At 46.7% G+C, this 12,400-nt stretch overlaps 1 protein-coding gene across 2 annotated transcripts in view; it reads right to left on the minus strand.

Annotated features, from left to right (window-relative positions):
* The window catches only part of card11 (caspase recruitment domain family, member 11), a 217,962-nt gene that overhangs the window by 11,584 nt on the left and 193,978 nt on the right, over positions 1–12,400 (minus strand). For both annotated transcript variants that reach the window (XM_055651008.1, XM_055651009.1), the window contains exons 19-22: positions 8,973–9,069; positions 6,568–6,657; positions 1,302–1,434; positions 341–520 (exon numbers count right to left, since the gene is read on the minus strand). In XM_055651008.1, coding sequence (XP_055506983.1) covers positions 341–520; positions 1,302–1,434; positions 6,568–6,657; positions 8,973–9,069 — 500 coding nt within the window. The remainder of the gene's footprint in view (positions 1–340; positions 521–1,301; positions 1,435–6,567; positions 6,658–8,972; positions 9,070–12,400) is intronic.

Consider the following 12,400-nt stretch of genomic DNA (forward strand, 5'->3'; position numbering starts at 1 on the left):
AACGCCCACTAAACCCCGGGTCCACTCTTGCCTTCTCCCCATAACCCCTGATACATTGCCTGACAGCTGAGTTACTCCAGCATTTTGTGTCTATCTTCGGTGTAAACTAGCATCTGCAGTTCCTTCCCACGGACGTTTCACCTCGTTAGCTTGAACACTGTGTAGCCAAGAGTCGACTCACTTTGGAGACACAAGGAGCTACAGACACTGAAATCTGGCGCAGAACACAAAACGCTGGAGTAAATCAGTGGGTCAGGCAGCATCTGTGGAGGGAACAAACGGGTGACGTTTTGGGTGGGAGCCTTTCTTCTTCAGAAGAGGAAGATAACCCTGGCTTTACCTGGTTTGCAGATGTCAAATTCCATGGATTCTCCGGAATTGAGTAACTTCTGCACGAGCAACTTGGCCAGTGGGGTGGGTGAGAAGAGCACAGGACGTCTCCGCTGCGTATGGTGCGGGTGCACCAAGCTGTAGGGGATCAGGCTGAAGCTCTTCTTCACGTCGCTCTCTGGATCTAAGTCTTAAAGAACAAAACAGAATTAAAACTAGAGGCGTTCGTCTCAGTTTACCGACCTTCTGCAGGTAGTCAGAAGGAGATCCTTCATCCCTGTGGCTATCAAACTGTACAACTCCTCCAACTTCAGACTGAGACCGACCCCCCCCCCCCCCCCCCCCCCCCCCCCCCCCCCCCCACCCAATCTTTGGACATCCTCAATCCTATTTTGTGTTTTTATGACTGTTGGAATTTCCCTCCTGGGATAAATAAAGTCCCACCGTATCGTATCGAACCCAAGGATGTTGCAGTTGTCTGTGAGCAAGACTAAAGTAGGCCCGTGCTCGGGCAAAGCAGGGAACTAAATGGTGAATGACTCGCAGCCGTTTGCACATTAATAATAAGTGTGAGAGTGCTGGAGGAACTCACAATATACACCAGTCTAGCACTGGAACAGTATGGTCCACAAAGTCCATGCTGAATATGATAGGAAGTTAAACCTCCTCTAGTTCAATCTCCTCTATCTGCATGTGATCCATATCCCTCCATTCCCTGCATATCCATGTGATTCGCAGCCACCTGTGTAAAACCAAGGAGAGCCACGCCATTCCTGATCCCACGATACTGCTGAAGAACATATGCACGCAACAACGAGAGTCAGTCCTGAACTACTACCTATCCCAGTGGAGAGCCTGGAGAAGGGTTTTGGCCCAAAATGTTGCCTATTTCCTTCGCTCCTTAGATGCTGCTGCACCTGTTAAGTTTCTCCAGCATTTTTGTCTACCTTTAAGTTCTCTCTCTCTCTTACCGTCTTGCTTGTCAGCCGAGAGCTTCAGTGTTTCGAAAGAGGCTTTGACTGGTCCGGAGGGGGAGCTGGTGACAATCCGCACTCGCTCGCTGCTGTTCAGCCGCTTGTACTTGTTGTCGGACCTGCTGACAAACTGGCGGGAAGAAAGGACGGACATCGTTTGCACAGCTGTTCCCAGCGAAGCAGAGCATCACAACAGGCCCACTAATGTCAAGGAACACACTCAAGCGCGGCACTTGCTTCATGCACAGTGTGAAAGAACGGTTCAGAACCGTGGAGAGATCATCTCGTGAAATTGCCTTAAAGGTGGAGGATGGAGAAATAGACTTTGATCGATTCAAAAATACAACATGCAAGCAGGCTCTTCAGCGCACTGCGTCCACGCCGACCATCGATCACCCGCTCACGTTAGTTCCATCTTATCCCACTTTCTCATCCACTTCTTACACACTAGGGGCGATTTACAGAGGCCAATTAGACAATGGAAATAGACAATAGGTGCAGGAGTAGAGGCCATTCGGCCCTTCGAGCCAGCACTGCCATTCAATGTGATCATGGCTGATCATCCACAATCAGTACCCCGTTCCTGCCTTCTCCCCATATCCCCTGACTCCGTTATCTTTAAGAGCCCCATCTAGCTCTCTCTTGAAAGCATCCAGAGAACCGACCTCCACCGCCCTCTGAGACAGAGAATTCCACAGAGTCACAACTCTCTGTGTGAAAAAGTGTTTCCTCGTCTCCGTTTTAAATGGCTTACCTTTTATTCTTAAACTGTGGCCCCTGGCTCTGGACTCCCCAAACATCGGGAACATGTTTCCTGCCTCTAGCGTGTCCAAACCCTTAACAATCTTATATGTTTCAATATGATCCCCTCTCATCCTAAACTCCAGAGTGTACAAGCCCAGCCACTCCATTCTCTCAGGATATGACAGTCCCTGCCATCCCGGGAATTAACCTACAAACCCGCACGTCTTTGGGTTGTGGGAGGGAACCAGAGCGCCCTAACCATTCCGAGACACTGCCTGACCGGTAGTTCCTCCAGCACTGTTTCATGCTGGTTTCTTGGGCTGCTGGTCAAGTCTCTGGATAATAGTAGAACATATGGAAGAAAATAAAATTGTTGAGGGTCCTTGAGGAACACTTATCCCAGGGAGAAAAATATATCTTGCTGGGTTTCCAGCAAAGTTGGCATCCGGCTGGGAATAAACGCGGGGAAGCAGTAAAAATTCATCGATTGCTATAAGCACTGTTTGCTTCTGAAGTATTTCTATTTGTGTCTCTGGAGAGTTGGATTAAATGTCAACAGATCATGGTTCCCTGATAAGCTGAGAAGGATATTGAATTATGTGAGGTAAGGGAAAGAAGTAGAGTAGCTATGGAAACTATGAGAAAGGTTGAACAAGTTAGGGCTTTATTCTTTGGAGCGCAGAAGGTTAAGGGGGGACTTGATAGAGATCTTTAAAATGATGAGAGGGATAGACAGAGTTGACGTGGATAAGCTTTTCCCCACTGAGAGTAGGGAAGATTCAAACAAGGGGACATGACTTGAGAATTAAGGGACAGAAGTTTAGGGGTAACATGAGGGGGAACTTCTTTACTCAGAGAGTGGTGGCTGTGTGAATGAGCTTCCAGTGAAGGTGGTGGAGGCAGGTTCGTTTTTATCATTTAAAAATAAATTGGATAGTTATATGGACGGGAAAGGAATGGAGGGTTATGGTCTGAACGCAGGTGTATGGGACTAGGGGAGAATACGTGTTCGGCACAGACTAGAAGGGTCGAGATGGCCTGTTTCCGTGCTGTAATTGTTATATGGTTATATGGTTATAAGCTGTACTCAGTGGCAGGATAGACTCATGCTGAAACCTGAGCAACTGTCTATCATGAACGAGATCAAAAATATGCATTGAATTTCATCTCAAATACAGAAAGAGGAAAGAAAGATCCCCACGTTTAGTATCATTCATAACCTGTAGAATGTCCTGGTGCAATCTGCAGTCAATGAAGTGCATTGTACAGTGCCAAAGGACACAAAGTGCTGGAGTAACTCAGCAGGTTTGGCAGCATCTTTGGAGATGCACCTTCTGAAGAAAGGTCACCTATCCATGTTCTCCACAGATGCTGCCTGACCCACTGAGTTACTCCAGCACTCTGTGAAACATCACCTATCCATGTTCTCCACAGATGTTGCCTGACCCACTGAGTTACTCCAGCACTCTGTGAAACGTCACCTATCCATGTTCTCCACAGATGCTGCCTGACCCGCTGAGTTACTCCAGCACTCTGTGAAACGTCACCTATCCATGTTCTCCATAGATGCTGCCTGACCCACTGAGTTACTCCAGCACTCTGTGAAACGTCACCTATCCATGTTCTCCACAGATGCTGCCTGACCCGCTGAGTTACTCCAGCATTTTGTGTCTATCATCATAATAAACCAGTATGGCTTCGGGCCGAAACTCTTCTGGAAATAGGCAACGCTTCGGGCCGAAACCCGGAACGGTTTCGGCCCGAAATGTTGCCTATTTCCTTAGCTCCATAGATGCTGCTGCACCCGCTGAGTTACTCCAGCACTCTGTGAAACGTCACCTACCCATGTTCTCCACAGATGCTGCCTGACCCGCTGAGTTACTCCAGCACTCTGTGAAACGTCACCTATCCATGTTCTCCACAGATGCTGCCTGACCCGCTGAGTTACTCCAGCACTCTGTGAAACGTCACCTACCCATGTTCTCCACAGATGCTGCCTGACCCGCTGAGTTACTCCAGCACTTTGTGTGCTTATTAACCAGCATCTGCAGTTCCTTCTTTCTACAATGTAAAGTGTATTTGCTCATGTAATGTCGCATACAATGAAGCCAGATTAAACACAGATTATCTCCCATAAGCAGCAATGATCAATCTTTTTCTTAAGTGAGCAAGACACAAAGAACTGGAGGAAGTCAGAACTCAGCGGGTCAGGCAGCATCTGGAGAGGGAATGGATAGGTGGTATTTTGGGTCAGGACCCTTCAGAGTCCGAAGAAGGGTCTCAATCCAAAACATTGCCTGTCCATTCCATCTCCAGACGTTGCTTGACCCACTCAATTCCTCCAGCACTTTGCGTTTTGCCCAAGATTCCAGTATCTGCTGTTCATTGTTTCTCCATTTCTCTTTAGTGCTGTTATTTGACAACAAGCTCGCTCCATAGATGCTGTCTCACCCACTGAGTTTCTCCAGCATTTTTGTCTACCTTTGATTTTTCCAGCATCTGCAGTTCCTTCTTAAAGATTTAGTTTAAAATGTTCTTTCCAATAATAGTCATACCAGATTGATTAAAGTTAATCCAAATAGCAAGATAGTTTGAAGTCTAGTGAGAGATCACATGTCATTTGCTATAGATTAAACAAGATAATGAGTTTTTCAGTTCCATCTCTACATTAGTAGATATTAGTTCTTGAAAGTTTGTGGGAAAATAAGGCTCACTAATAAACCTGTTCTTTCAAATGCACACTGCAAGAAATACGTGATTGAAATGCAAACAAGTAATAATGAATAGCTAAATGTTCCTATAATCTGTCCCTGCATTGTTGATTCTAATGAAAACATCTTTCAAAAACAACGGGCACCTTTCCACACAAACTCTTTTATTAAACGTGATAAAACAAAAATCTATTTTGAAATTTTCTGTAGGAAGTGACCTTCCTCAAGCAATTACCTGTGATTTAATTTGACCTTTCAAATACAATTTACTGTTCTACGGTAATAATTCTTCAATGTAAATAAGCTGTCTCTGATAGATGTGTGCCATTGATCTCTGCGATACTTCAGCTTTGTGTAGGAGTATCTAGCAGCAGTTCAGTAGTTGTGCGTAGCCCCAGTACCTACACAAAGCCACTGCTCTTTTTGTGGATGCCTGTACACACGGCTAATAAACACATGCGTCACATGGCCATCAAGCAAAAGAACGATGGTTAACTTTTTAGTTACTTGTTTCCGTAACTCTTATAGACGTGACTTGTTATCGTCGCGTGGAAAATGCACTGTGTGTGACTATGCAATGGGTCCTACGCCAACGATGGATAGAAGACAGCTCAACACCACATTCTCATGGCTAATCTGTGTGCAGTTTTGGTCTCCCAATTTGAGGAAGGACATTCCTCCCTATGGAGGGAGCGCAGCCTAGGTTCACAGGTTAATTCCCGGGATGGCGAGACTGTCATATGTTGATAGAATGAAGTGGCTGAGCTTGCATACGCTGGAATTTAGAAGGATGAGAAGGGATCTTATTGAAACATATAAGATTATTAAGGGTTTGGACACGCTAGAGGCGGGAAACATGTTCCCGATGTTGGGGGAGTCCAGAATCAGGGGCCATAGTTTAAGGGTAAGGGGTAAGCCATTTAGAATGGAGATGAGGAAAAACGTTCTCACACAGAGAGTAGCGAGTCTGTGGAATTCTCCGGTGGTGGAGGACGGTTCTCTGGTTGCTTTCAAGAGAGCTCGACAGAGCTCTAAAAGATAGCGGAGTCAAGGGATTTAAGAAGGAACTGCAGATGATGGAAAATCGAAGGTAGACAAAGGTGCTGGAGAAACGCAGCAGATGCAGCAGCATCTAAGGAGCGAAGGAAATTGGCAACGTTTCGGCCCCAAACCCTTCATCAGTCTGAAGAAGTGTTTCGGCCCGAAACGTTGACTATTTCCTTCGCTCCTTAGATGCTGCTGCACCCGCTGAGTTTCTCCAGCACCTTTGTCTACCTGCGGAGTCAAGGCATATGGGGAGAAGGCAGGAACGGGGTACTGATTGTGGATGATCAGCAATCATCACATTGAATGGCGGTGCAGGCTCGAGGAGCCGAATGGCCTACTCCTGCACCTGTTGTCTATTGTCTCTCACCTTCAACATATGGCGTCTTGTTTTTGATTCCCTACCCTGGGTAAATGACTCTGTGCATTCACCCCATCAATCCCCGTCATGAATTTATATACCTCCATCAGATCATCCCTTGTGCTCTTGCGCTCCAAGGGATAAAGCCCTGGCCTGCTCAACCTCCCTCTACAGATTAGGCCCCCTCAAGTCCTGGCAACATCCTCGTAAACCGCTGCCTTCTTTGTTCTAATATTTACTGTCACGTTGATAACAGCAAGAACAGCAAGCAGTTGACATTGATCGGGTGGGTGGAGGCCATTGTGGAGCTGTGGTGGCATTGAAGGGTGTGTAACGTGTGCTGAGCCCCTCACACAGTGACCCACCACTGTGGCTTCCCCGCAGTGCGGTGGGAAATACTCACCTGTAAAATCTGGCCGAGGAAAATACTTGCTCGTGAGAGGCGTGGAGCCCTGGGATCAGTAGGAGGTTGTTCTTCGTGCTGGAAAAGGCTCTGGAAGAGAGAACAATCACACGTTTGACCGGCTGGCCTGACTACTGAGCAGGCTAAGTTTCTACGCACAGGCTGCCCGAGTTAAACCCCTGTCCCACTGTACGAGTTCATTCCAAGAGTTCTCCCGAGTTTGCCCCGATTCGAACTCGGAGATTTACGGTAATGGCCGCTCGTCGGTACTCGGCGCTCTCGTGGACATTTTTCATCGTGTTGAAAAATCTTCGCGAGTCTTCCCGTGCTTACCTGCCGTTAGCGAGTCTTCCCGAGTACCTGCAGTTAGCGCTAAGAGACGTCCCCGAGCTCCGACGTGCCCGCTACGTTCATTCTCCGTGCTTACCATGAGTTTGATTTTTTTTTAAACTCGGGAGAGCTCTTGGAATGGACTCGTACAGTGGGACAGGGCCATTTAACTCCAGCACTTTAAGTTTCCATTGAGTATCTCATTCAGAGTTTTCACAAAGTTCTAAAGTGGCTTAAATAAATGGCAGCCTCCCTGCAGTGGGCAGGTTAAACTAATTCTGCTCCAGTGTTTTATGTCATTATTTCAATCCTTCGATTTTGTAAGTGCCTTGTCATTCCCTCCCTCCCATTCATTATTCTGAATGCGTCGCCATACGCTTCCAGCCGTTGCAAAAACCTATTGCAATTTTGAAATTTAGCAAAAAATCCAATATCTTATTTAATTGATTACAGCAAAAATTTGTAAATATCTACAGTGGGCATAAATACAGTGTGCAACATAACACCACACAAATGGCCCAGCCCCAATTTAATGCATCTCAAGCAAGTGCAAATGTACTTTAAGAAATCACGTATTGACAATCCAAAATTATTTTCAGTCTCTCTCCCATGCCAGGCAGTTCAATTAAGCGATATGTTGGGATTGCAACTTGTTCTGGCTTCTCACTGCATTCTTCACTCATGGCTCGGCACGGCCACCTTGCCTCACTTGCCTCTCTCACTGGTTGCCGTCTCCCTATTTTGTTCTCAAAATATTTCCACAATTTGGTGCATCGGGTGGTTGGAGCAGCAACCAAATTTGATTTGACTGGGGATAAATCAGATCAAGGAGGAGTCTGATAAATTCTTCTCCATTGCTGTGGACTTGATGATTAGTTCGTAGTGTTATACAGCATGGAAACAGGCCCAACTTGCCCACACTGACCAACATGCTCCATCTACATTAGTCCCACCTGCCCAAAACCCTCCAAACCTATCCTATCCATGTACCTGTCCAAATGTCTCTTAAATGATATGATAGTACCTGCCTCAGCTACCTCCTCTAGCAGCCCATTGCATATACCTGCCACCCTTGTAAAAAAGTTACCTCTCAGGTTCCCATTAAATCTTTCTCTCCCCTCACCCGAAACCTATATCCTCCGATTCTCATTTCCCCTACTCTGTGCATTACCCGATTTATTCCTCTCCTGATGAGACATAAAAATAAAAATGTTGCAACCGGCTGGGTGACCAATACATGGAGTAGGCTACAATAGTATTTAACATAGAACAGCACAGCACAGGAACAGTCCCCATCTGCTACACTGTCTGTGCCGAACACAATGGCAAGATAAACTAATCTCCCCTTCCTGGAAGTGACGCATATCCCCTCCATTCCCTACGGATCCATGTGCCGGTCTAAAAGCCTCTTCAGCACCGCTATCTGATGTGTCTCCACCACCACCCCTGGCAGCGCGTTCCAGGCACCCAAAGCTGGAGGCGTGTAGCACTGCCCTCTAATCTTTGACATTTTCACCCTGGGGGAAAAAAGGGTCTGACTGTCCACTCCATCTATGCCCTTCCATCTTTACTCTCAAGCCTTTCTTGACGTCCTCTGAGTGAGGGCTATATGTATGTATTTATGTATGTACCCAATCTATGAACCAATGTTGTATAACGTTAGTACCTCCACCAATGTAAAGCACTTTGGCCAACGAGAGTCGTGTTTTAAATGTGCTATAGAAATAAAAGCGACTTGACTTGACATAACTTTAGATACTTCTATTCATGTTCTCCTGATGATCCACAGCTGAGCGGACAATCTTCTCAGTATAAGCATGTCGGTAGTTTATATCCAGGTTTGAACCCACTTCCAGGAGCAGACTTACTCTCAGACTTCATGTATTGCACATGATTATGCACAGAGCTTTGAAGGGCATTGCCGCAGTGGTGTGCTGTTCCCAAATATTCAGATTTCGGTAATGTCAACACTTTAGATAAATAGCAGAGGTTTTGAGGCAAAATAGGTTATTCACTTAATGGAAATTGATTGTACACAAGAGTATGAATTATTCAGAGTGATGGGAAAGACAGACCCATAATCCGCGGAGCGTGCTATATTGATTATCCGTCTCGTCTCTGCTGCCACGGTACATCAGTCTCTGAAGCTTCACCAGGAGCAGCTGCTGAGCTCTGGAACAGAAAGATGAAGGCAGAGGATTACACATACAGCATTCTGGTTGATCCCGGCAAGCTTCCACTTTAATGTTGCCGTGGCTGGTTCGATGCCCGTGACTGAGCACCACGCTCTTCATCGGTCTGAAGAAGAGTCCCGACCCAAAACGTCACCTATGCCTGACCCGCTGAGTTACTCCAGCACTCTGTGAAACGTCACCTACCCATGTTCTCCACAGATGCTGCCTGACCCGCTGAGTTATGGTGCAGCTTAATCTATGGAGCGAAGGAAATAGGCAACGTTTCGGGCCGAAACTCTTCTGGAAATAGGCAACGTTTCGGGCCGAAACCCGGAAGGGTTTCGACCCGAAACGTTACCTATTTCCTTAGCTCCATAGATGCTGCTGCACCCGCTGAGTTACTCCAGCACTCTGTGAAACGTCACCTATCCATATTCTCCACAGATGCTGCCTGACCCGCTGAGTTACTCCAGGACTCTGTGAAACGTCACCTATCCATGTTCTCCACAGATGCTGCCTGACCCGCTGAGTTACTCCGGCACTCTGTGAAACGTCACCTATCCATGTTCTCCACAGATGCTGCCTGACCCGCTGAGTTATGGTGCAGCAGCATCTATGGAGCGAAGGAAATAGGCAACGTTTCGGGCCGAAACCCTTCTGGAAATAGGCAACGTTTCGGGCCGAAACCCAGAAGGGTTTCGGCCCGAAACGTTGCCTATTTCCTTAGCTCCATAGATGCTGCTGCACCCGCTGAGTTACTCCAGCACTCTGTGAAACGTCACCTATCCATGTTCTCCACAGATGCTGCCTGACCCACTGAGTTACTCCAGCACTCTGTGAAACGTCACCTATCCATGTTCTCCACAGATGCTGCCTGACCCGCTGAGTTACTCCAGGACTCTGTGAAACGTCACCTACCCATGTTCTCCACAGATGCTGCCTGACCCGCTGAGTTACTCCAGCACTCTGTGAAACATCACCTATCCATGTTCTCCACAGATGCTGCCTGACCCGCTGAGTTACTCCAGCACTCTGTGAAACGTCACCTATCCATGTTCTCCACAGATGCTGCCTGACCCACTGAGTTACTCCAGCACTCTGTGTCCCTTTGTGTATCATCCAGCATCTGCAGTTCCTTATTTCTAAATGCTGCTTTCTCAGAAACAGCAAGGATCTAACTGGCTCTTTATTTCGTTTCCTTCTTTAGATTTGTGAATTCTCTCCCTAAACATACATTTCTCTCCCTTTATAGTTTTAGGTTAGTGTAGTTTAGAGATACAGCACGGATACAAGCACTTCAGCCTGCCAAGTCCACACCAACCATTGATCACCCGTTCACACTAGAAACAAAGAACTGCAGGTGCAGGTCTATACACAAATGGACACAAAGTGCTGGAGTAACTCAGTGGGTTTCTGCAGTTCTCCGTTTCACCATCCTCTTCCAACTGGCTCGATGTGCAAGACTAGGAACTGGTTGATCACCTCCAGCTGAAAGAGTCGCTTGGCAGCATTATGCCCCTGTCCCACTTAGGCGATTTGTTAGGCAACTACAGGCGACCAGGCTGTCTCCACGTGGTTGCCGGGGTGTCGCCTGTGTGGTCTCCTCAGTCGCCCAAAGAGTCATAGTTATTTTCTGGTCGCCGCTGGATTTTGAAATGTTCAAAACTTTTCAGCGACAGTCGGCGCACGTGGGCTCGACGCCAACAACGTGTCTTCCTTAGTGAAGACAGAACCAAAGTACTTGTTTAACTGTTCTGCCATGTCATTGTTTCCCATTAAAATTCACCTGTCTCTGACTATGAGGAAGAAAATTAATAAATGTGGGGACATCCCTAAAACACTAGAAGCATCTGAAAGGTAGAGTAACGATATTAACGTTATCAAGTTATAGATATACTTTAATAAGGCAAACAGGAAAGAGACCTCTGGATGGCACCGTGGCACAGCTGGTAGTGCTGCTGCCTCACAGTGCCAGAGACCCAGATTCAATCCCGATATTGGTTGCTGTCTGTGTGGAGTTTGCACGTTCTCCCTGTGACCATGTGGGTTTTCTCCGGGTGCTCCTGTTTCCTCCCACATCCCAAAGACATGCGGGATACTGAGTTGGATGATCAGCCATGATCATATTAAATGGCGGTGCAGGCTCGAAGGGCCGAATGGCCTACTCCTGCACCTATTTTCTATGTTTCTGTAGGTTAAATGGCCTTTTATAAAACTGCCCAAGTGTCGGGCGTGGATGAGAAAGTGAGATAAGATAGAATTAGTGGGAACGGACTATTGATGGTCGATAGGCCTAAGGGCCTGTCAACATGCTATATATCTAAACTCTAAGACAATGTGATCAAATGGGGTGGGAAGATTGCAACCTGCACGTGTTTTGACGAATGCAATCAATGTAGAACAAGTTGTCCTATAACTTTAGGCTGTGCACGCCATACACTAGAAGAAGGAGGATGTGATCAAACCTAAAATCTCTACACATTTGCCTCTACTTCCTCACTGTTGGAGCCCCAGATAAAATCATCCACGACTCACAATCACCAGAATCAATTATCCATTCGTTATTACATTGCTACCTGTGGAAAATGTTGCTGAATCTATTGCTGTATTTGCTGCTTCATCCACCCTTGAAAAGTACATCATTAGCTGGAAACCACTTCAGGGTAACTGAGACTCAAATGCAAGTTGCTGTTCAGCTTAGAAAGATTAAAAACGTCATGGCTGTTTTTGTGTCCTGTTTCTGCCTGAATCTGCATGTTCAAGAACTGATGGGCATGAATCCATGACAAAGGCACTCACTCCACTGTTTCCACACAGTGTGCATGAGCATTGCTTGCTTGCCGCACAAACATAGATCACTTGACAATTATTCACATGAAATTGAATCTGCCAGCTGTTTGCCTAGCCTGCCTGTGTTGTTCTGAATTATTTAACAGCAAAACCTCACGGCTTTGGAGCCATCAGCAGGTTTTTGAGGCTGCATTCCCCTTACACAAGTCGAGGAAAGTTCTCTTTATCAGACAGCAGTACTGTAAACCCTCGCAGTAACGGACCTCAAGACAGCTGATTTCAGTTATAGCACACCGATGCTCCCGTTCATAAGGTCATAAGTGATCGGAGTAGAATTAGTCACGGTGGCACAGCGGGAGAGTTGCCGCCTTACAGCAAATGCAACGCCGGAGACCCGGGTTCGATCCTGACTACGGGTGCTGTCTGTACGGAGTTTGCACGTTCTCCCTGTGACCTGCGTGGGTTTTCTCCGAGATCTTCGGTTTCCTCCCACACTCCAAAGACGTGCAGGTTTATAGGTTAATTGGCTTGGTAAATGT

Source organism: Leucoraja erinacea, chromosome 20 (genome assembly GCF_028641065.1).
Source record: "Leucoraja erinacea ecotype New England chromosome 20, Leri_hhj_1, whole genome shotgun sequence".
NCBI lineage: Eukaryota > Metazoa > Chordata > Chondrichthyes > Rajiformes > Rajidae > Leucoraja > Leucoraja erinaceus.